Source organism: Ictidomys tridecemlineatus, chromosome 12, assembly GCF_052094955.1.
Source record: "Ictidomys tridecemlineatus isolate mIctTri1 chromosome 12, mIctTri1.hap1, whole genome shotgun sequence".
NCBI classification, from domain to species: domain Eukaryota; kingdom Metazoa; phylum Chordata; class Mammalia; order Rodentia; family Sciuridae; genus Ictidomys; species Ictidomys tridecemlineatus.
Genome location: NC_135488.1, coordinates 32,273,270 through 32,298,925, shown reverse-complemented (window position 1 = coordinate 32,298,925; position 25,656 = coordinate 32,273,270). Strand labels below are relative to the sequence as shown.

The following is a 25,656-nucleotide window of genomic DNA, read 5'->3' as shown; positions in this document are numbered from 1 at the left end:
TGTTTTAATTCTGCTTCTGCTGGGAGTTCTGAAATGGACCGTGTGCTAGCCAGAATGATGGCCCCAAAGATGTCCACATCCGAAGCCCTACAACCTGTGAATATGGCACCTCACAGGGCAAAACAGACCTGGAGATACAATTGAATTGGGGACCTTGATGGGTTATAGAGGTGGGTCCCGTGTAGTCACAGGGCTCCTTGTACATGAGAGGAGGCTAAGAAGGAGTGACAAGGCTGGGGGTTCCTCACCTCATCTCCTCACCTAGTGGAAATGAGGCAGCATGGGAGGGCAGGTGGGCGTAGTTACCTCAAAGATAGAAGGAGGAGGAAAGTCACAGAAGGTGGCCACCCGGAGCTAAGGTAGGTAACGAAGGGATTCTGCCCAGAGCTTTCAGAAGGAAGGCAGCCCTTAAAATAAGTGCCAGGGAGTGGGACAGCTTGGTCACGTGCGATTCCATTCCTAGCTTTTTGAGGAACCTCCTTACAGCTCTCCAAAGCGGTTGTACCAATGTGTGCACTGTGTGGCGGGCAGGAGAGAGTGACCTGGAGTGCGACCATGTGCTCCTAGACTCAAAGAAGAAGAGAAGCAGCATCAGGCTGGGACAGGGGCCCCTGTGCCAAAGGAGGCCTGTGACTGGCCTGGCGGCAAAGCAGCTGGGCAGGGCGTGGAGGAGACATTTTCCAAGGGAGAATGGTGTGTGGGAGACTCCTGGCTGCAGCTTTGCTGTGGTACATGGGTACCTCTGAAGGGCATGGGAAGCCTTGGGTGGTGACCCTGGGGTTCTGGTGTCCCTGGATGCGCTCTTTCCCATGGCTGGCAGTACCAGGACGTCCATCACACCTCTCTGCTCTATCTGGCAGGTACGCGGGGGCCCTTCTGGATGAGGACATTTTCCAAGGGAAGGAGCTGGTCAGCAGCCGCGCGCTGCAGGCGCTGATGGCGGGGCTGAAGGCCTACAGCACCTGGGAGAATGTCGGCTGCCTGCAAGACTGCCGCGAGAGCACGGGAGGCATGGTGAGCGCGTGCGGTCCCGGGGCCCCAGGAGTGCGCGTGCGCAGGGCAGCCCTGGGCTGGGCAGAGTTGGCTCTGAGCCCCCTGGAATTCTGACTCTGGGTACTTACCTGCACGTGTCCCCCTCGTGCGATGCTGCCAGGACCGATGCAAACCCATCCGCAAAGTGCTTGGCCCGCGTGCCTGGCCCATGAAGCCCGCGCTACATGCCAATCAATTTGGTGGTGGTCAACAGGCCACGGAGCGTTCAGACAACCAAAGCCGTGCTCCTGCCTTTCAGTCCCTTGCTGAGAAATAGGAAATGACCCCCAAGGGTTTCTTGCCCTAGAAGAAGACGTCCCTTGTCTGAACCTGGCTGGATGCAGAAGCCCCTCCCAGAGGGGGAGGGACGCAGGGAGGTCCCTGCTGGGCTTTCCTCTGAGCTGGGTGCTGAGCACGGTTGAACATGGCCTAGACACAAGCTCCAGATGTCAAAAGAGGAGGAGAGTTTTAGCCTCAGTAGAGGAGAGGCCAAGGGCAGCTGTGGAACATGAAGGGGAAGGAAGGGTTTCTGGACAGCTCCACACCCTGCTCAGTGCATCAGAGTTGGGCCCACGAGGGGCAGAGCTCTGTGGGAGCCCGAGGGCTTCTCTCTGGGGACAGTGGTGTTGGCTCATCTGAATGGCGCAGGGCCGTTCCTCAGAACATGGCCAAGTGAAGACGCGCCCCTGCCTTGTTCCCGTGGGATGTCCCATGGGAGTTCATGTGGCAAAGAAGGAGGATGTAGAATAAAGTGGCCCTTGGCACTGAGGTGCAGCTGGCCCCTCAGTGGGCTGCCAGACCTCCCTTAGTGACGGTGTCCACCTGCAGTCTGGGAGCCGGCCGTCCCTTCAAACGTAGGCTGGCAGCAGATGGGGACAGAACCCAGGGGTTCTGGGGTAGAATGAGCTTATGTTGGCAGGAGGGAGGTGAGAGCTGAAGTGACCCCCCAGGCAGGGGCAGTCCTCATGGGGAGGGTCAGGACACTGGGGGGCAGTGAACAGGTCCCTCAACAGGGTCTGACTGGTGCCTCCTGTAATCTCCTGGTTGTCTAGTCCTGCTCCCTGGGTCCTCCTGTCTGCTATGGAATGTGGTTTGTCCCCACCCAAACTCATGGGGCTTGATTCCCCGTTGTAATGGTGTTGAGGCGATGGGGACAATAAGAGGCATTAGAGGTCATGAGGGATCTACCCTCGTGTGCATAGATTCATGGTTTTTGTTTTGTTTTGTTTTTAGTTGTAGTTGGATACAACACCTTTATTTCACTTATTGATTTTTACGTGGTGCTGAGGATCGAACCCAGGGCCTTGAACGTGCCAGGCGAGGGCTCTACCGCTGAGCCCCAGCCCCAGGCCCAGATTCCTGGGTTTGAAGAGCCCTGTTAGTTCTCGGAGACTGGACATGCAGTCGGCTGTTGCCTCACTGTAACCAACATGCCTGACATGAGCAGCTTACAGGAGGGAGAGTTTATTTTGGCTCCTGGTTTGAGAGGTTCATGGTCAGCCAGCTCCACAGCTCTGGGCTGGAGGGGAGGCAGGACACCGTGGCAGAAGGACATGGAGGAGGAAGGCAGCTCTGGACATGGCAACCAGGAGCCCCAGAGCTCTGCTCACCAGGGACAAAATGCAAACCTGAAAGGCACAGCCCCACAACTCCCTCCAGCTGCATCCTACCAACCTACAGTTACCCCCAGTTATCCGTATCAGTAGATTGGCCCACTGATGAGGTTTCCCCTCTCGTAATTTGATCAGTTCACCTCTGAACACTTTTGCATTGTCTCACACGTGAGTTCTGGGGGAACATCTTATCTAAATCTAACACTGGAACAGGTCTTGCAGGACTGGATTGGTTACTGCAAGAGCATTTGTTATAAAGCAAATTTGGTTTCCTCAGCTCCCTGCAATACTTCCCCTCTTACCATGTGACACTTTTCCACCTGTGGTACTCAGTCATCTTGTGCACACTTATGCTATGGCATAAGTGTCATGTTGAACATAGACAGAAGGCCCTCACCAGAGGTGCAACAGATGAAGCCACTAGCTTTCAGGTTTTCAACCTCCCAAACTGTGATCTAAATAAACCTCTTTTCCTTATAAAATCCCCAGCCTCTGTTATTTTATGATAGCAACAGAAAATGGTTCAAGAATTTGCTGCATTAACTCACAGTACTCAGAAAAATGCATTTGCCTATTTATTATAAAGGATTTGACAAAGGATACAGATGAGGAGGTACATAAAATGATGTCTGGATGGCTCCTGGACACAGAAGTTTCTGTCCTTGTGGCTTTGGGGGTGCACCAGCCTCCCACTATGTGGATGAGTTCCATGGCCTGGAAACTCTCTGAACCACAATTTTAGTGGTTCTTATGGAGGTCTGACCACATAGGCACGATTAATTATTCAAAATCTCCAGCCCTGTCCCCTTCCTAGAGGATGGGAGGGAGGGAAGAGAGTTCCAAGCTTCTAATCCTGGCTTGGACTTTCTAGTGACCAGACCCACCCAATAGCTGTCCAGGAGCCTAGTAGAAGTTGCCTCCTTTGGACAAAAGATGCTTTTAATACTCAGGAATTCTCCAGGGGATTAGGAGCTCTTAGGTCTTTCCAGGGTTACAGACGAAATATTAAAACCAAAGGTGCTCCTCAGCCCTGTCACTCAGGAAATCCCCAGGGACTTCGGAGTCGTGGCAGAAACTGGAGAAGAAGAACCAATGTGTATTCATTGTGCTAAATTAGGCGCTCTGTGCCAGGACCAGGGATGGGGACCAGATGTACCTTCTTTGTGACACACAGGCAGGGACACCTGCACACAGGAGGGGTGTGGCCCATCAAGGGACACCGGGACTGGCACAAGCTAAGCCCAGGAGAGGTGCAGGGGAGGCCAGGGCTGAGGACCCTGGAGAGGGAACGGACAATGTCTGCACAGTCGCCTGTGACAGGTGCTCGGGGGACCTGGACCCAGGGCCACGGCAGCAGCTGATGGTGTCCATTGAGACGAAGCCTTCAGCAGCGGCCGGGCCCATGGTGGGTGCCAACCATCTCAGCTCTGCTCATCACGCCCTTTCCTAACGAGGAAACCGAGGCTGAATTGAGGGCAGCAATTCATCCTCCCTCATCCTTGGTCGCCCCAGCCTCGGGCTCACTGCAGTGGGGAGGCTTCAGCCCACTGAGGACTGAGTGGCAGATGGCCAGGTGCAGGGACGGAATGACGGAGTGAATGAATACCCAGGTAGCCAGACCCCTCAGCCCTGGAACTTGGCATCCGTCCACGGACCTGTCCATCTGCTCTTCTCTTATTTTATTATTATTCATCCTGAACTCCGTGTTGCCAGGACTTCATTGTTACTTTTTAGAGAGAAAGAACACATGGTGGAGCATTGGCCCTTCATCTCCAGAGACAGGGTGCCCACCTTGACAGCTCTTGGCTGGGAACAATTTTTGTTTGTTTATTTATTTTATTGTTTCTTCTGAGTTATTCATGACAGTAGAATCCACTTTGATAAAATTATACAAGCATGGAATATATCTTATTCTAATTAGGACCCTATTGTTGGGGTTGGGCACGGTGATGGGGTTCACTTAGGTATTTTCATATGTGTACATAGGAAAATTATTAGATATATTTATTCTTGAGCTGGGGATATAGCTGAGTTGGTAGGGTGCTTGCCTCACATGCACAAGGCCCTGGATTCAATCCCCAGAACCACAAAAACAAACAAACAAACAAACAAACAAAAAAAGGAAACCCATTCAAATGTATTTATTCTACTGTCTTTTCTATTCCTACCCGTCTTCCCTTTCTTTCATTCCCCTTTGTCTAATCTGCTGATCTTCTCTTCTTCCTCCCCCTTATTGTGAATCAGCAACTGCACATCAGAGAGAACATTTGGCCTTTGGTTTGGGGAGACTGGCTTATTTCACTTAGCACGATACTCTCCAGTTCTAGCAAATGCCATGATTTCATTCTTCTTTATGGCTGAGTAATATTCCATTGTGTGTATATACCACTTTTTCTTTATCCATTCATCTGTTGAAAGGCATCTAGGTTGGTTCTGTATCTCGGCTATTGTGAATTGAGCTGCTATGAACATTGAGGTGGCTGTGTCACTGTAGTGGGGACAAATTTTTATGTCCTGTGTCTAGTGTAGGAGCTGGGCTTGAGGAAGAGGAGAGGATGGGAAACTGTTGTACAATTTACCTCAATCTGAGTGCATCTGGCACCTACATTTTGCCTCTACTCTCACCATTCAGCCCTGTGCAGTCCTGCCTCTCCCACCTGCTGACTTTAATGTTTGTTGCTGCTGTCCAACGTGAACACCACAGGGAAGAGCAGCTTCTATCCTGAATAAAGCATATTTTAAAATCACAATTATTATATTATTTTTTATAAAAAGAATATACTAGGTGTGATGGTGCTCACCTGTAATCTCAATGACTCAGGAGGCTGAGGCAGGAGGACAACACGTTTGAGGCCAGACTCAGCAATATAGTGAGTCCTTAAACAACTTAGAGAGACCCTGTCTTAAGATTTAAAAAAAAATAGGGCTGAGGACATGGCTCAGTGGTTAAGCACCCCAGGGTTCAGTCTCTGGTACCAAAAGCAAACAAACAAAAAACCCAAAATACCTATTATAGAAATTTTTTAAACATAGAAAAGCACAAGGAGGAGAGCAGAGATATCCCTCAGAGGCAACAGACTGTTCCTCACACCATGTTCTTTCCATGCACTGCACATGTGTGTTTTTAAATGTTTATAATCTCTCCTTTTCATCTCAGAGTTGACGAGGATGATCCTTCAGGTGAAGTTTTAAGGACTGGTACCACTTATCATGTGGATGTACCATAATTCATTCAACCAGTCCCTCAGGTTATGCCCCAGTTTTATTGTTATGCTAAATGACACCATAGAACATATTCTAGTACCTAACTTTTTGCTTGTTTGCAAACCTCTGATTGTTTTCTTGGAATCAAGTATTTAAACGGCATTGGCATTGTAAACAAAGGGGATGCCATTTCTACTCCTGACCGCAGTCAAACAGAGAATACTCAAGTTTCTGGGCCAGTGCACTTCAGATTCTTTGACCATGACCAGATGTATAGGCATACTTTTCATTCCAACCCAGGCCTCACAAGCATACATACATGGAATTGGACAAAGAAGCTTTGTGGACAGCACTAGCTTCACTATGGTGAGGTGCTCTTAGGTTTTCAGTGGGTGTCATTTTAAGAAAAGCCAGTCCTGGTGCATTAAATCAATTCCGTGACCACTAGTGTGTCACGGCCCGCTGTTTGCACAACATCCCTGGGACTCACTTATCCAACAGCAGTGGGCTGGCTGCATGTGTCTGCGGTGGCCACCAGAAGCCCGAGTGTCAGGGGAGTACATTTTCTGGGCCAGGCAATGGGGTGGCTTCTCCAAGGCCAGAGTCTCTGTAATCCTATTCTCACTGGAATGTTCCCAGTTTGGCCCTTTGGTACTTAGGAGTCTGCATCTGGAAATGGGAAGGAGATAAAGCCTTTCATCGGCTCCTCAGCACCAGAACACACAAAGTGGCCCTCTCTCCCTCCTGTGTGGCTTCCCTTGGATCTAGGGGTGGATGGGCGCCCAGCCCTCCCAGCTGGGTCTAGGTGAGTTCATGGTCCCTGTGCGGTTGCTCTTGAACTACTCTGCGGAAACCTCTGGATTCTCAGGTTGTTCCCTCCACAGACTGATGTTCCCATAATGCTCGGTGGCTGATTTGAATGCCATTACTGCTCTGTGTCGGGGGGTCATGACAGAGTCTCAGGCTGGCTGTTTCTGTAGGACTTTTGGCAGTTCTTGCTTTCTTTGGGCGTCAGGCTGAATGTTTTGAAAGTAATGTTTTTATGCTTAAAGAACTTTCTTAGCAGTGAAGTGGATAATGCAGGGTCCAAATAGAGTGGGACTTTGCGATTCAATCATATTTTAATCTTTTTTACTCCTTTTTCTCTCTCTCTGCCTGGGATAAAGGAGGTTTCATACAAAAAGAAAAATTTCTAGACGCTGATCATTAAGTGAGCCGCATGGCTGGAGTTTCCGTGGTCCTTGTTCCCACAAGCACATCACAGCCCTGATGACTGCTGGTTAGGGTCACTGTGGAGGGTGACCAGTTCTCTGTCTGTGTGGGACAGGGTGCTAGGCACATGTTCTGGGTTTTGAAGGCCAGGGAGTCTGAGGGGGGCATGGTGCCCTGTGCCTGGAATTGGGAGGCCCTGAGGTTCCAGCCGCTCTGGCCTTGGGGGACTTCTGACCAAGTTGGAGTAACACACGGCAGGTATGCCCTCCTGACCCAGACACCAAAACCAGGTCAGCAGACACGCACCGAGGAGTTCGTAAGGCATGGCCACCAGGCAAGGAAGGATGGGAACCTTTCAGAAGGAGGAGACAAACCACCCTGCTGTGCCCCTGTGGTTACCATGAGAGAGTTTCCAGGCCATGCCTGAGGAGGGGGACTGAGGGAAGTCGACAGCAGCGTCATGAGGGTCGGAAACCATCATTTCAGAAGCTGCTGCCAATGTGGGGGCTACTATTGAAGGACAGAAATATACATACCCAAGAACCATCTAGGGGTGATCCACAGCAGGGCCCAGAGAGTTCCCCAGGTGGAAGGCGTGGAGCTGAGGGGCCAACGGGAACAAAGCACGTAGAGTTCACAGGATGGAGTAGTGGACAGGAGAGAACTGGACCAGGGAGAGCTCAGAGGTCAGCAGCAGCTCTTCCCACCGCCCCATCCCCGAATATCCAGCTGGTACTGACTAGCGCAGGCCTGTGAGATGGCTCAGGGCTGAGGACAGAATCACCCAGCAGGATTAGAGCAGCAGCCGCAGTGCTTACACAGCACGGGAATAGTGCCTCTCCCACCAGCCTGTCTGAGGAGCTTAAGGAAGAAGTGTTCTGTATAAAAGAGCAGATAGAAGGATGACAGTTGATCTCTCATGTGGAACTCGTCACCTTGGAAGGCAATGGAACAACATCTTTAAAGTAACGAAAGGGAAAAGTCAGTCTAAAATTCTGTATCCAACAAAATTATGTTTAAGAAACAATATAAAAACACCTTTAGACTCGTAAAAGTTCACAGGATTCATCACTCACGAGCTTTTCCCATGGGGAGTACTAAAGGGAATTCTTCAGGCAGAAGGAAGTGATACCAGATAGAGAGAGGGATTTACACAAAGCAATGAAAAGCATCAAAAATACAGATAAAATGATCAGATTTTAGTCTCAGTATTTAAATCTTTTTAAAGGTTAATTGGTGCGGAGTGTGGTGGCTCAGACCTATAATCCCAGTGGCTCAACAGGCTGAGGCAGGGGAATCGCAAGTTCAAAGCCAGCCTCAGCAACTTAGTGAGTTCCTAAGCAACTCAGCAAGATCCTGTCTCTAAATAAAATATAAAAAAGGACTGGGGATGTGGCTCAGCAATTAAGTGCCCCTGGGTTCAGTCCCTAGTACCATTAAAAAAAAAAGTTAACTGGCTTTTCTTTTTTCTTTTTGCTACAGAGATTGAACCCAGGTGCTTTACCACCAAGCCACATCCCCACCCCTTTTTGTTTTTACTTTGATTCAGGGTCTGAGGCTGAGGCTGGCCTTGAATTTAGAATCCTCCTGCCTCAGCCTCCCAAATTACTGGGATTACAGCCTTGCACAATTGTGCCTGGATTTAGTTTACTTTTTAAATGAAAATAACAACCATGTAGAGTGAGGTTTACAACATGTGTAAGAGTAAAGTGAGCAATAATAGCAGAAATGCCAGGAGGGAAGAAAAAGCACACCATTGCAAGGCTGTCACACCATATGTGCTGTAGGATGATGTCACCTGAAAGTGGACCATCATGGCTAACGATACATGCAGGTCATTTTCTTCATCTGGAGCGCTGAGGGCCAGAAGCGTTTCAGGTTTCAGAGTTTCTTGGATTTTGGAATATTTCCATAGACTTGGCTGGATTGAAATGCTAAGTACTGTGAAATCTGAAACTGGAAGCATTTTGGATTTCCACCTTCAGATTAGGGAACCTCCACCCATACTATGAACTCTGAGGCTACCACTAAAATAAAAAGCCGTCTAGCTAAGAAGTGGTTAAAATGGAATTATAAGAATACCAAATTAATCTAAAAGGTGGCAGGAAAACAGGAAGAAAACTTAGGCCAGAGAGATGAAATAACTTGCCCAAGATTAAGAGCAAAAAGGCAGCAGAGCCAAGCTTCGAACCCAGAGAGTCCCTCCAAGCCCCTGACCCACGGCACTGCGCCATATGCAACTTGTATTGTTGTAGTCAAAGCTTCGTCCCGGGGTTTCATAAACTCACTTCCAGACCACTCGTGCATAATCGAATCAAGCCTTTATTGAAGCTCACTGGCGACTGACCAGAACATAAAGCTGTTCCCCTGATCAGCCCCGAGCAATTGCAAGGGCACTCCTGATAAGCCTGAAAACCCCAAAAGGGACATTCGGGGGTCCAGCCAATGCAAACAAGCCGGGTTACAGAAGTGGGAGAGTGCAGTCAAGCGGCGGGAACCCTAACCAATCACAATTAGCCCAGTCACCCCAGTTACAGAAACAGAGCCCCGTTCCTCTAGTTACAGAAACAATGCCCCATTAGGTAGTTCCGTGTTCTTAAAGGTTTCTATAGCAAAAGGAAAAGAACACCTTGCCCCAGTCATGACCCTGCTACTTGGCATGGTTGCTTTAAGGATGGAGTCACAAAACAAAATGGAGTCACATTTGCTCCTATTATCACAGTATCTTACTGGTTTTGCCCACTCGATCTGAGAAAATAGCTAAGTTCTCCCTCTAGGACAAGCATGGTTTGAATAGAACCGGTGACTTCACAACCATGTTAAAGCTTGGCAAGGCCCCTCATGTGCCTGAGCTGGTTCCCAGTGTCATGGCTGGGTCTTGCTGGTTGGGTCTTTCTGGTTGCTCTGTGGTTAACGCTAGTTGAACTAGACTTTCCCCTAGCAGGGGAGGGCCACCAACAGGACCAGACCGTTCTTTTCCTGAGATGACTCCCTGCTGTTTTGCCTGTGGTACAGCCCAGGGAAGTGAGGTGGGATTTAGTTAAACTACTCACCCCAAAGTCTCCGTGTTGAGCCAGGGAGGGGCTGGCACTGGAGCTGGCAGAGCCCAGCCTGCTCTCAGCACCCAGCTGCGAGAGCCCCAGTGGCCAGTTCTCTGTTCCCACACATGTTCTGCGTTTCGGCTTCTAATCTCAGTATGTGGGAGGAGAGTCAAACAGGCTCCATTTAGACGTGATGAAAACCCTTCACCTGCTGACCGCGCATCTCTCAGTTGGCTTCGGAGACCCAGCTCTGCCTCTGGTTGGTCGTGTGAGTCAGGCCCCTGCTGCTTCTCTTCCCCCCACCTTCCTTCTTTAAGGGTTGGTGGGGTCAACCAACTTCTAGAGCCTGTTGGTACTTGACTCTACTTACACATTGCCCCTTCCCCAGTGTTGGAGCAACCTAGAGAGGATTTCCTAAAATCACCTGAGAAGGGAGCGGGAGAAGCAGCCTTGGACCTTGCGTTTCTTAGATGAGCATTTCTGATGGAAGAGGTGCCTTGTCATGGGAAGGGGGCCACCGGGGTTGGGGTGGTGGAATCTCATGTTCAGGGCCCTTGGACCTCCCCACTGAGAGCTTCAGTATCCCTCTCTCTCTTGGTGCCTATTCCATGTAAGCACTCAATAAATCCAATCATCCACCCTCTGTATCCACACATTCACCCATGGATTCAACCAACTATAGGTTGAAAATATTCAGAAAAAAAACTGGATCTGTCCTGAACCCATACAGACCTCTTTTTCCTTGTATTGTTCTCTAAACAATACAGCGTAACCACTGCTCACACAGCATTTACGTTGTGTTTGGTATGATAAGCCATCTGGAGATGACTTCAAGTAGACTATGCCACTTCATCTAAGGGACTTGAGCGTCTGAAGATTTGGGTATCTGCAGGGGTCCGGTTGCTGAAAGCTTAGTCCTTGTCCCTGATGCCAACCCAATCATGAAGACACAGTTTTGGAAAAAAGGAAAAGGAAATTTTATTGCCTTGCTAGCAAAGGAGGAACACAAGGGACTTCTGTCCCAGAGGCTGTGATTCTGCTCATCAGCAGGAACAGGGGGATTTTAAAGAGGTGATTCAAAGGTTGAATTCCACCTGTTCTCTGGAGTTGAAATTCACTTGTTAACTCGGGAGATAGTCATTTCTGAGAACTTCCGGTGCCATCCTCAAACTCTGGATGACTTTGTTCCTATGGTGGATGTGTGCTCAGGGAGTTATCTAACTCTGCCTAGGATGGGGAAGAAAGGTGATCCACTTGTGACTGAGATTAGGGAGGGGAAGACATTAGGGAGGAGCAGGGAGAGAGGAAGAGAAAGAAACTTGTCCATTTTGGAAATCAGTTGCGGTGGCAGAGCAAAAAGGGCTACATTCAAAGCATATAGTGGACACTGTTACGATCCTACAACCAATCCCCCATGGATACTGGGAGAAGGTGGTACCTCCCTCTTTTCCCCTTTGTGGATGCAGTAACAGGCTACACTGAAGGATCCCAACTCTGTGCCCTTCCTTTCTTCCCTGGCCTCCACCATAAAGCACTAGACTTCTGCGGGAGCTGCCTGGTTGGGGCTCCTCAGAGTACTGCTTTGACGTGTGGAGGGAGGCTCAGCCTCCACAGGATTGTAGGCTCTACCCCAGCAGGGGAAGGCTTCTCACCTCTGCTCCACCTCTCTTGCTCCTCCTGTGCTCCCCCACCCCACCTACGGGAGCTTAACAGGCTGAAGCTGGGCATGCTCACCAAATGCTGACTCCGAAGCCTCAGTGTCCACCAAAACAGGCCTGCAGCCTGGATACACACGTGGGTTCCACTGTCCCTTTCAGCAGGGCGGATCAGTGACCCCAGTCCTAGCTGCTGGCCTTGGCCCTGCAGAGCCAAACCTTCATGAGGACCTTCTACAGTATCCCTCAGCTTGAGATGGTGCCTGCAGCAGGATACCCATAGCCACGTCTTGTGCCATTCACGTTGCCCCCTGATACCAACACCAGATGTCAGCCCTGGGTTCACAGGGTGCTCACAGTCAGTCTCCATAGCAGGACTTCGTGTCCCACCCCCAGCAGTGGAGGGTCTTCGTAACACCGCCCTGCTGCACCGGTTCTGTCCCGCTGTCCCACATAGAAGAGTGGAACTGACCAAGCAAATAAAGAAATATCTGAACAGAACTGCAACAGGGTGGAGTCTCAGGAGGGAGCTGAGATCCAGAATGATAATCTTATCAGCAAAGGGCCTTGATCCTCCCTTTCATGTTAGCTGTGGAGCTGCTGTTTGCAAATATACTCCAGCTGGAAGAGGCCCCAATGATTACATTTAATGATTGCACCAGAAAACACTGAAACAATTGCAAATGCTTGTAAATTTGATACAGAGTCTCTTGCTTATTCAGTAGACTTGGCCATCATGACTCATTCCTCAGGGAGATTTAACACCTCATTTTTCTGGCATCCACTAACCCTTGGAATAGAGCAAAGTCCTGAAGTCAACAAAACAAATCTTGGGAATCCCAAAGAGATGCCGCCATGCCTGCATGCTGAGGCTGGCGACCTCCTGCACTCCTGGAGGAGCCTGCCAGCCTCCACTGCAGGAGGAGCCTGCCAGCGTCCACTGGGAGTTGCCGTCGCTGGTTCACATGGCCGGTCCTGTGTGCTGACAATAGGTGTGGAGGTCCTTTGAATGCAGACAGAGAGGAGCAGTCAGGAGTGTCTGCTGGGGACCCAAGTGGATGCAGAACTGTAAACAAATCTAAGAACTCAATGGGGCCCTGCCCAGCCCTGCAGGGGAACACAGAGCCCCCCCCCAAGGCAATGCAGGCAGGCAACCTGGCCCAAGGGCAGAGGATCCTTTGAGGGTCTCCAGTCTGTCCAAGAGCAGCTGATGCAGTAACTCCTGGGATAAAATAAATGGCATTGATTTCAATCCTTAACTCTTCACAGCCGTCCTCTGGATAGATGCCTTTCACAACACACAAGGGGGTCAGACCCACTCAGATCTGCCAAGGCGGAGGCTATCTGGTTCTCCATCCAACTTCTGGAGAAGAAATGCAAACAAGAATAACCCTGGCTGAGGCCTGGGTCATGTGTAGCTAGCTAGTGGTGCTGGTGGAGGATTCTGGCTCTGAAGGTCAAGGGTGCCACTGGCTGTGACTGCACATGTGTGAGGGGTGAGGGTTGGCTGGCCTCTCCCCGGTGCCAAGTAACAGGGTGGCAGATGGGAGGAGTTTGGACACTGCCCACACTCAGAGAGGCTCAAGGCTGGAGCTGGGAACCTCCAAGAAGGGTCTGTCTCGGGTCCAAGTGTTGATGTGGCCTCACGGTAGAAGGGTCCTCTACCAGAAGGGGCCATGTGGGTACTCTGGTTGCCAAGACTGTTAGCACAAAAGGACCAGGCCCGATGCAAACTTCATGGGTCAGTATAGTTTTTTATTCAGGAACTGGGTGACGCCTCTGATGGACCCGCTTTCCTGGTGAAAAATGAGCCACTGGCCAGAGGAGGAGTGTGGGCTTATATAGGTTCAAATGAGAGGTGACTGAATTAATAAGCGTGTCAGTGTGGGCACTCAGGAATTGGGGATCTGTTTTACTGGGCAAGATGGGAGGGGGTCTGGTGTCAGCGGTCAGACCCCCTGGGATTTATCTTTTTCTGGGCCAGATGGAGGATCTGGGGTCCCTGGTCGGTACCTGGGAAAGGATTTGTGTGGGGAACAATCGATGCTCTGGCCTCTCCCAGAGGCTGTCTGTCAGACTTGGTGGATACCTCCTCCCTGGGGCCTGTCTTGTCACTGGGAAAGGATAGTGTGTCGCCTTCTCCCTCACTCCCTCTCCTGAGCCACACTGTTTTGGGGTTTGTCATTTTCCATATCCAACAGTGATGACTCTGTTAGCCAAGCTCTTTGCTCAGCTTCCTTCTCATTTCTCTAGAGAACCCAATGTCTCCTGGCCAACTCATCCCTCTTCTATTTCACAGGCCAGAGACCCCTTCTCTGGCAGTGATGAGGGCCTTCAAGATGAATCCCCCCATTCCAAGGCTCCTGGATATAAACTCTAGGCCTCTCCTCACCCTCTGCTGCCATTTTCTGAGTATAACACAGAAGATAGTTGCCTTGAACTTGAGATGCTGCAGATTCAGCTTCTGAAGATACTCTGATCTGTAGAGATTTATAAAAGTCGCCAATTCTCAACATTCAAGGAATCTTCTCTAAGATTAGTGGAATCAACCCTTATTTTTCAAGAGAAGGGTTCATTTTTGACTCCCTGACATTCTTCCAGTCCTTGCTAGGTACAGCAGCCTGTAGAGATGTTGCCACCCATAATCCTCCAGTAGCCCCAGGGGTAGGAGTCATTATTCTAATGGATTTATGGTTTTCCCATGGATGGAAGAACATGAGGTGAGATGTTTTCTCCAGATCTCATGGGGGGGGGGGGCTGGGGTTCTCTTTGTTTAGGACTTTGACTTTTTTCTTTTTTTTTTTTTTTCTCAGAGTAGGAGGTGACCACAACTTTGTTCCCCGACCCTCTGGGTCCTAGGTTAATCATTGTTTTACTCTTAATCCTCATTTAACATAGTCCATAGCTTTTAAACAGGCTTCTTTGTCTTTTGATGTTAATCTGGAATCCTGAGGAAGATTGCCCTGAGGTGTCCATCTTCTCAGTGAGAGTCATGATTCCTAGATCCTATCTTGTCAGGCAAATTATAGGGGGAGAGTAACAGACAGCAGAATGGTTCCTTACCCATTCTGAAGAGAAAGTGCTGAATGACCCAAGAATAATCCATGTTATTGGTAACAGTCCTTTGAAGGTCTCAACCCAAGTTTCCTAAGGGCATAAACAAGGTGATTGTAAAATTTATACGGCATTCAGACATGTGATAGGATAAGGGGGTGAACTGGCATTGATCCTGCGCCAGTTTGCCAATTTGGAATCTACTATATGTTGTCATCTTTCTTGCTTTATTGTCCTTTGAGATGGTTTATACTTCTCCAAAAGGATTTACTGCATACGAAGTTTCCCAAGTTGATTAAAATTCTTTTGAATACAAGTAAGAGAATCATTACAAACTTGCTTAAGTGAAAAAGAAGACTGCACCTTAGGAGAAGAGTTGGGGAGGTGGGTTCTGGAATCCAGGTCTTGTGAGGACCAAGAACTGGGAAGGGTCTGGAGTCCAGGCATGCCTGTTTCAGGCCTCTCCGCCCTTCCAGACCCATTGCCCAGCCTTTGCCTCTCTTGGTTGCCGCTTCTCCTCAACTCTTCTTTGTATTCAGCTATTGCATCTACAGGCTGAGCATTCTCAATCCCAAATCCAAAAATTTTGAGTGCCAACACACCAACGCAATTGGAAGTTGCATACTGTACCTCATGTGGCAGGTAAAAATGCAGGCACACTAAACGTGCTGTATAAAATTACCTCTGAATTATGTGTGTCCAGCCACACTCCAGATGGTCTCTTGCACATCCAATGCTGAATCCCTATCTCCGTTTGAGTTAAACCCTTTCCAACTCTACCATTTTTGGAATGTTCATGTATCATGAATGTGCCTGTTGATACCCCACCTCTGTGAGTTCTGTGGTTAGAGAACAGTGCTGATCAGATCTCAATTATGATATCTATGATAGCTCTCAAAACATATTCTAACTAACCCTTCATGGCTGGCATATAGAAATGGAGTTTAATTTTGTATGTTGACCTTATATCCAGCAATCTTGCTCAATTGTCATAATAATTCTAATGATAGGTTTATAGTTTGGGAAGTTTTTTATGAAGATAATTATGTTGCCTGTCAGGGGAAAATTGTAGCTTTGTTTCTTCCTTTACTCTCAATTATTTACATTAATTTTTTGTCTTCTGTCATTGAAATGGCAAGGACTTCCCGTGCAGTGGTTTACAGAATTGATGGATAACAGACACCTGCATTTTATTCTTGACTTTAAAGGGAACGTGCTTAATGTTTTGTCATCAAGGATATTATTTAGTATTTAGATTTTCTTTATCATGTGTAGGAAGGTCTGTTTTAACCTTAGTTTAGGTCGAGGTATGTATATGTATGTGGGTTGGGGGTGTTGGCTTTTAAATTCAAATGTGTTTGAATTTTATGAAATTATTTATTGCATCTTTATCTTCCTTTAATCTGTTTGTGTGGTGAATGTCTATTGACAGATTTTTCTAATGTTAACAAATCTGAGTTTGGGGATACACACCACTTAGCTGTGGTATGCACGTGTGTGTATTTAAAAAACTACTGATTTTGTTTGCTAATGTTTGTTCAGGTTTTTCCATCTGTGATGGAGTGATTAGCCTGTGTATTCCTTTCTAGTAATTTCATTACCTAGTTTGAATATCAAAGTTTACACCCCCACTAAATGCCCTGAGGGTGTCCCTTCTCCTGTTATCTGGAAGGGTTTGCTTGGAACCGAATCATCTGTCCCTTCCACTTTTGGCATAAATAGCTACAAGTCCGTTCAGGCCTTTGTGGTTTCCTTCTGAGAACATTTTCAATGATTGATTCTGTTTCTTTAATGATCATAAGCTATTCAGGTTTCCTATTTCGTCCTGTGTCTGTTTTGGTAATTTATATTTTTCTGGTGATTTGTCCCTTTCTTCTTGGTTTTAAGCTATATTGGCCTTAATTCCTGCTGCATCTGGGATTTATGCCTCCTTTCCATTTCAAAAAGTGTTTATTTTTCCCATTACTTTACTCTCTGAATCTATTTTTGTGTTGTTGGTTTTTTTTTTTTTTCAAATAATTGACTTTGGCTTTGTGATCCTCTTTGTTGCGTCTGGTTTTTCTATTCCATTGATTTTTATCTTTATTATTTATTTCCTTCTATTTTCTTTGGGTTTATTTTCCTGCTCATATTCTAATATCCTAATTTGGATGTTATTAATCTTCTCTATTTCTTTTTTTGGATAATAATAACATTTAAAGCTGTTATCTTTTAAAATACTGTTTTGGCTCTTTCAATCATGGTTTGATATATAAGATTTTCTGTCTGTTGATTCTAAGTATATTTTAGTTTCTATCGTGACTTACTTGACCCTTACATTCAGTGAATATGTCTTTCAATTATGTCCCGGCATTCCTTATTTGAGACCTGGACATAGCATTTACCCAGGACCACACATGGCAGAGCAATGTCCCAGCCAAGCCACTTGGCTAAGAACCACAGCCCCTGCAAGGACAGCCTTCTCAATCACTGCTCTTGTCATTGTTGGTACAATATTTTATACTAGGTGTTCTTTCACCATTTTTGTGGAGGGGGCATGGTATGGGATTGAACCCAGGGGTGCTTAACTACTGAACCACATCCTCATGTTTTGAGACAGGGTCTCTAATTACATAGTGCCTTGCTAAGTTGTTGAGGCTGACTTTGAACTTGCCATCCTCCTGCCTCAGCCTCCTGAGCCGCTGGGATCAGGTGTGCATCACCGCGCCCAACAAATACTGGGTTTTCCACCTAATTCCACTATCCTCAGAGAAGAGGGCCAGTGTAATACAGAGTTTTCAAAATCTCTTATGATACTGGCCTTGTCGACTACCTGTCAGCTGTACAGCGAGTCTCCTTCTCTGTGGTCAATTGCTTCAGTACCTCATTTTCTAATCCCACCAAGGACCGTCTGTGCATGACTTTATGGAAACTCTTTTTCTCCCTCCTCTCACCACCTTTTTGGCCCCCAATTCCTTCCTGCATCTTTGCAGTCATGACCCCTGCTCTGCACTGCTCTCTGGTGTGGGTCTGGGTTCCATCTGGACAGGTCCTCCTTCCTGCTGGTCTTGAAAGGCTAGGCGTGAAGTGTAGAGCGCACCTGGACAGTGGCTTCTCTCAGTGCGGAAGTTCCTCTCTTTGTCTCGATTCCTTTTCACTGTTGAGGAATCAGCCATCTAACTAATGGTAACTTCATGGCCATCTACTTTTCTCCCGTTTCTTCTAAGAATTCTATGTGTTTTGGTGTTTATGGGAAATGCATGAGTACGAATCTGTTTTCACTTCTCCTATTTGGGTTCATTTGAACTTGCTTAACATGTGGCATGAAATTGTGTCACTCAACAATCTCAGAAAATTTTAGGCATTTTGAAGAAGGGCTATTCCTTCTTCGTGGTCTTTATATTGTCTCCTTCTAGGTGTATAAGCTAATACTGGTATCTGCTGCCTCTGTGGTTTGGTTCGGTTGACTGCCACTTCTTCTGGTTGTCCTTTATTTCCCTTACATTTTGTGATTGGGGTGGGGAACTGTGGTCACTGGAACTTTATTTTGGTAGCTTTTTCAGGCCAGAGAGGGTCTGTGTGTGTCTCTGCCAGGTGCCTGGAGACCATGACCCAGGCCCACTTTAAACCACCCTCGCTGCTTGGGGCTTGAGTGCCTCCTAGGAAGTCTAGATGCAGGCCCTGGAGCCCTGTGAAGGCCACCATGGTTGGGAGTTCTAAAGAGAGAGATTTTCCCCTCCATCCACATCCAGAGCTGAACCAACATATCTGCTCCAGTCTTCTTGAGTGGGCGGTGGCTTACAGCACTTTTCAGAGGACTAGGTTTGAATGGTGTCATCATATACCTGCTCACCTGGCCTCCAACACCTGGTACTGACCCTCTTCGCAGTCATGTCTTTTGTTGTGAGGATTGAATCCCGGGGCTCTTTTACCACTGAGCTACATTCTAATCCTTTTAATTCTTAAGTTTTGAGACAGAGTCTGACTCAGTTGCTGAGGATCTTGCTAAATTACTGAGGCTGGCCTTGAACTTGCAATATTCCTGCCTCAGCCTTAAAAGTCGCTGGGATTACAGGAGTGCACCACCCTGCCTGGCTAAGCTACTCATCTTTTAAGAAATAATTTCACAAGCATATTTTTGATGGTCTCTATTGGAGAAGATTATAAATAATATCTAGACTGCCATATTGCCAGAGACATGACCCAAGCAAATCTGGCTTCCCCACTCCTGCTACCCGAACTATTTTTAAGTCACCACAGATTCCCAGTGGCTTGTTCAAAGGGCCCATCTTGGTCTACCTGCCTGAGCTCTGGGTAGACTCAGGAGGGTAGATTTCCTCGCTGGATGTGCCTTTCTCTCAGCACCAGGGTGCCACACTCACTGGCTTTCTTCCTAGCCTCTTCTGCTGGTTTCCCTCCACCTGGCCTCTTGAGCTTGGTATTTTCCAGAAATGACCTTGGGTCCTCCCCTCTCTGTGCACTCACCCCATTGATGATTCTGTACCTTCCCAAGATTTTTAAATGCAGCCTACATGGCGAGACACTAGACGTCTTTTTACATCTCCAGATTCTTGTGTCTTGTGTTCATTTCCACCAGTCCCCTGGGATGTCACCCATTCTCACACCTAATGTATATGAACGTTTGCTCCTTCCCACAGACATAGGCCTCCTCCAGGCTTCTCCACTCAGTGGACCGCACACCTCCACCTACTTGTTCCTGCAGCAATCTGTGTTTCTCACACACATCAGTCCCTCTCCGAGCCATGCACCATCTATCTGTCCCGTTCTTCCTGGGTCGCCCATCTCCACACCACCAGCTGGTCAAACTCTCTCCCTCTCTCCTGCTTCCTTTGGCTCTTCCATTCAGCAGCTGGAGTCATCTTTGGAAACCACAAGCCATCTTCTTCCCAAGCTTAGCATTTATTTTTGACTTTACACTGCACATAAGCTAACGTAAAAGAAATCCCCAAGATGGTGCCTGAGGCCCAGCTGATCTGGCCCCTGTCTGCCTCCCCAGCCTTATCCTAGGCCACTGTCTCCTCAGTCACCATCTCTAGCCCCACGTCTCTCTAGTCCTAGGCATTCTGCAGTCCTCCATGGCCTCAGGGTGTCACACCTGCTTCTCTGTCTCCTGAGTGTCCTCCACTGCTCGACTGACATCTCTCCTCCGAGGTTCCGGATGACACAGCCCTCCGGAAACCCTCTCTGGCATCCAAATCAGAGAAGGTCTCTTTCTCTATGTTTCTCACAGGTAACTCCCACTTTCCCTTTCTAGACTTTGGCACACATTTTAAATTACCCATTTTATTCGTCTACCTCACAAATACCCGTCTCTCTCATGAGGACAGGACCATGTCTGTGGTCATGTCTGTGGTTCACCATGAGTAGCCTGGGACACAGGGAGCTTTGGTATGTGTTTGGTGACAGGAGCCAGGAAGGAACTCCCTCTCACCACTCTCTCCAGTTTATTTGTCCTGAAAGTCACCTCAGAGCATGCCGGGCAGGGTGGGGCAGTGGTCGGCCCTTTGCTGACTGCATTTTGCTCTCAGCCCAGGCCTGAGCTGTCATAGGGAGGGTGGCAGGTGCCTTCCTACACCTACCTGTTCTCAAAGATGGGCTCCCGAGACGGGGATGGTGCAGGTGCTGAGGCATGTCACCAACACAGCTCTAAGGCACAGTCCCTGTGCATGGCAGGTCAGCCTCTTATGTTTTTAGTTGGCTCTCCCCTAATGAATAAATGAGATTGATTTCATCTGTTTCTCCTTCTTCAAATTAACAAAATTTACCCTCAATTTGTTTAAAGAGGGGAAAGAGAGCCTGTTTCTAATTTGTTCTGATACATTTATTAAATGCAATCATCCATTAAAAAAACTTAAAGATGCTAAAAACAGCAGGAAAACATTAAACTTTCAGCAGATGAAGTTTGAATCATAAAGTATGTGTCACGGGGCTCCCTCTGAAATGAGACGCAACCTTGGTGACACTTGCAATTAGTCGTGAGGGGCTAGATGGAACCCAGAAGGTGGGCAGGGTGGGCATCGCCAGGGCTCTCTCTTCCAGGAGTCAGGATTCGGGCGGATCACCTCCTGAGGACTCAGGTGGCTTTTGGGACTTGGGTTTAGAGTTCCCTCTGTCTGTCTCACCTTTCCTTCTTTCTTGTCTTATTAAGAGGGAAGGAAGCTAGTGGAAAATGTTACTCACTTTTTTGGAGGATGAAACCTTTTTATTCCCTGAATCCCTTCTCCTTCCCACCCTCCCCTGCCAATCCCACCATGAATAAGCAAATGTCCCCACCCAGGAGCCCGGTGTACAGAGGGAAAGGTCCCTCTCTAATGAAGAGGATGGGACCAAAGTGTGAGCAGGGCTGGTTTCTTCGGAGACGGCTCTCCCGGGCTTGTAGACTGCTCTCTTCACTGGGGGTCTCCACACGGTCACCCTGTGTAGGTGTCTGTGTCCAAACAGGCTCTTCCTATAAGGACACTAGTCACATTCGCTGAGCATCACCCTCCCTCTTTAAAGACCCTTTCTCCAAACACAGTCACATCCTGAGGTTCTGGGGTTAGGACTCCAGCACATGGACTATAGGAGGGAGATAGGTTAGTCCGTGTGTGCGTGTGCACACCACACACACACACACACACACACACACACACACACACACACACTCGTGTATGGATTTCCTGTGCTGTTTTTGTGGGTATACCCAAAGTATATTTTTACTTATAACTTGAGATATGCCCAGGGCAACATTTTCAGGCCCTGCACTGGAGAGATTCTCAACAGAGACACAGGGCGAGAGCCCACTCCCAAGAAGCCTTCTACATCAGGCCCTGGAGACAGTGAGCAGAGTCCATCAGAGCCGAAGCAGCCATGACTCTCTGGAGTCCCTTGTGCCACAGAGAGCACAGCCTCAGCTGAGAGGAGCTCTGGGAGAGCCCAGCCCTCCAGCTGTCATTCATCAGCAGCTCCAAGGGCACACGGGGGCTGAGAACCCGGCTGACATGGCGGCCTCCCTGCCGCATGGGCATGTATGTGTGTGCGCGTGCGCGGCAGTCTGGCTGAGCACAAATAACCGAGCTGCCACAAAGCCTTGTAGGTTCAAACAGCAATTCTTTATTCCCGAACTCTCACCGGCACTCTACACACACTTCCCAGGAACACACTCCCTCCACCAGGCTCCGAGCGTCAATTCTTCCTTAACCCCAGGGAGAACTCAATGGGAACTCCAAAGTAGAGGGCGCCTGAGGCAGCAGGATCTGCCTTATTCCCCCCCCCCAGGATCCGCCCTAATCCCGGAGCAGGGTCACCTTTCAACCATTCCCTCTAGCAAAATGCCAGGCGTCATTCAGATTAAACTGTGGCTCTCAACATCTCCCCACTTCTGTTTAATTAAACACCAAGCATGTGGCTTAGGGACTGTGCCTGTCTTAGGTTGTCCAATACTACATATGGTCCTTACCCGTCATCAGATGAGCTGACTTCAAGGCGTCGGCCTCCTGTCTTAGGTTGGTACCATTGCAGTTGGATCTTACCCATCACTGACTACCAGTCCAGCATACAGCCATACTTGTGGATAGGCCTTTGCACCAGTGGGGGGATGAGGTTCTTAGCCTCACCTCTGTGGGCCCCCAAATTTGGCCTTTGCACCAGTGTTGGGGGGGTGAAGTTCTTTGCCTCACCTCTGTTGGCGCCCAAATTTCAGACCATCACAAGCAGAAAGGGAGGAGGTGCCCAGCCCTGCATGGGCCTTTTGTCACTCCAGTTAAAGTGAGATAATTAGGAGACTTATAAAAATTAGAACCCCCAGTGGGAAGTGAGGGAGGCTCACAGATGGAGAAAAAATCCTACCCCGGGACAGAAGTAGGATGGGGCACATGAGATACTTTTCTGGAAAGTACCATGGACAGAGCGTGCCCTTTGGCATTCTGGAACACACCTGAGAGGAGAAAACATGGCACTGGGCATCACGGAGGGGTCATCAGCTCTGTGCAGGACTGAACCTGCCCTGCCCTGGGGCTAATGGGTCTCTTCCACCTGCAGTAAGAATGGACTTGGTCTGGTACTCTCCCCACAGTGGGACTACCCCGGCCAATGTGGCCTTCTTTGGGCAAATGAGACTCTTGCTGTAGTCTATTCCCACCAAAACTCATGTTGAAGTTTAATCCTCAGAGTGGGACATTAAAAGAGAGTAGAAACTTAATCCCTTGTGGGGTCTTTGCAAGGTAATTGAACAAGGCCATATGGGTGGGGCCAATGGGATATTGTAAGAGGAGGAGGGACTTGAGAAAGCCTGCTATGTGTGACCATGTGATGCCCTGAGCCTTCTTGGGACTCTGCAGAGAGTTCTTACCAGCCAGAAGGACCTCACCAGACATGGCTACCCAATCTTGGACTTCTCAGCCTTCAGAACTATGAGCTAAATAATTTTTTCTCCTTATAAATTATCTAGCCTGTGGTATTCAGTCATAGCCACAGAAAACAGATGAAGTCACTCCTGAGTAAAGTGCAGGTCTCTGGCAGAAAGGGTTTCAGGAAAGAGCTGGGCAAATCTCCAACACTTGCTTGAAGGAACAAGGACAGTACCTTTGGTCTGACTTGAGGCTTCAGACATGGTTTCAGCCCTTTCTCTTCTGAGCCAGAGACTCTAGCCCTGCAGTGCACTCTTGCTTTCTCCTCTTCTCCCTTCCTCCACCCTCCTCTAGAAAGACTGATTGCTGCTTGTGGCTTTTGGTCCTTGGGAGTAATGGCCCTTCCCATGTGGGCTAAGAAGAGGTTCACTTCCTGGAGGTTCACTTCCAGGTGGTGGAGCAAGATGGCAACTGTTTTTGTAGGCAGATACCCTCATAGGAGCTGTGGAAGCCAGGTGAAGAATCAGAGCACTTGGTTCTGACATAACAAGAAAGGATAAATGAGGGGGTAGGAAAAGAGAAGTTTTGTGTTGCTCAATCCCCCTTCTCCAAACCTTAGGAAGCATAGTGTGGAGAGAGACAAGTGAGCCTGGGACATGGCCTTGGAATCCACACCATGCCTGCCACAGGAGCACTCGGCCCCGAGAAGAACCTCAGCCCCTGTTCCCAGGCCAGAACCAGAATGGAGGCTCCAGATCCACTCTGGTGACAGAGAGGAACCCCCAATCCCAGAGAGGTAGGCTCCGGTTCTAGCCTACACCACTCCTGGCTGATCATAGTGACCTCAGGCCCTGAATAAACTTCAGCAGCAGAAGTTGCATGCATGTGTCCCAGGAAGACCACGTCCCACCTCACTGACATCGGTGGCTCTGGGTTTAGGTAGGACCCAGTGCCACCCTCTCCTTGGCAATCATGGGTTTCCAGCTGCAGTGTTCTCAGTTTAGGGCACTTCCGAGTGCTACGATAGCTGAAGTGGTCACAGGCTTAGGGACTCTGCTAGTGACCTGCTCTGAATATCTGGACAGGCTTTATTATTGAAATGCACTTCCTAACAAAGCCGGACTGCAAAGATTGAACTCAATGTGCAAATGCTGACTAGTGGTCACAGGATTAAGATCAATCACGATCCAACACTTGGAAAGCTGAGGCAGGAAGATCATGTCTTCATCAGCTTTTCATTGCTGTGACAAAAATACCTGAAAAGACAACTTAGAGCCAGACATGATGGTGCACGCCTGTAATTCCAGCAACTCGGGGAGCTGAGGCAGGAGGATCATGAGTTCAAAGCTAGCTTTAGCAACTTAGTGAGACCCTGTTTTAAAATAAAAAATAAAAAAGGGCTGGGAATGTTGCTCAGTGGTTAAACACCCCTGGGTTCAATCCCTGGTTAAAAGAAGAAGAAGAAGTTGGAGGAGGAAGTTTATTTTGGTCTCAGTGGTTTGCTCTGGGCCCAAGGTGAGGCAGAACATCATGGCATAAGGGTGTGGCAGAAGAAAGCCACACAGCTCAGGACAACCAGGAAGCAGAGAGAAGGAGAGCACAAAGAGCCAGGGACAGGGACAGGATATATAATCCCCAAGGGCATGCCCCCAGTGACCTCTTCCTCCAGCCACACCCCACCTGCCCACAGTTATCACTTAGCACAGTAATCCATTAAATGGATTAATCCACTGACTAGGTTATGGATTTCATCATCTAATCATTTCATCTCTGATCACTGCTCCATTGTCTCCTGAGCTTTTGGGGGACATTGCATTTTCAGATCACTTGACTCCATGAGTTTAAGATCAGCCTGGGCAGCATAGTGAGGCCCTATCTAGGAAGACAGAGAGGAAGGAGGGCTCTCCTCCATAACTAGAAAACAACCCACAAAATGGCATTAGCAAACACATATACTGTGGAAACAGATAAGTAAATGTATGTATGTGTGAGTGTTTATATAGATACATATATGTGTGTTAGTGTAGCTATGGAGCTGTAGTAACCCCAACAGCATGCTACTGGCATCAAAGTAGATATGAAGACCAGTGGAATAGAAGGAGGACACAGGGACAAGGTCACATACTTACAACCATCCATTAATTGACACAGGTACCAAAAATATTATGTTGAAGAAAAGACCAATGTTGCTGAGAAAACTGGATATCCATATATAAAAGAATTAGATCTTTTTCACCCTACATAAAAGTCAAATCAAAACGGATCAGACTTAGGAATTAGACTAGAAACTATGCAACTGCTAAAAGAAAACATGAAGTCAATATTTCATCATATTGGTATAGGCATCACTTCCTCAACAAGACTCCCAAAACCCAAGAAAAAAAACCCAAGAATCAATAAGTGGGATGGCATCAAATTAAAAGGCTTCTGCCTGGCCAAGGAAGCAATTAGGAGTGTAAAAAGAAGAGCCTACAGATAAAAAAACAAACAAATAAACAAATCAGAGATGAAGAAGGAA

The 25,656-nt window shown here is 48.2% G+C and overlaps 1 protein-coding gene across 6 annotated transcripts in view; it reads left to right on the top strand.

Annotated features, from left to right (window-relative positions):
• The window catches only part of Acoxl (acyl-CoA oxidase like), a 337,320-nt gene that overhangs the window by 176,684 nt on the left and 134,980 nt on the right, over positions 1–25,656 (top strand). For all 6 annotated transcript variants that reach the window (XM_078028311.1, XM_078028313.1, XM_078028310.1 and 3 more), the window contains one exon: positions 861–1,014. In XM_078028311.1, the coding sequence (XP_077884437.1) occupies positions 861–1,014 (154 nt within the window). The remainder of the gene's footprint in view (positions 1–860; positions 1,015–25,656) is intronic.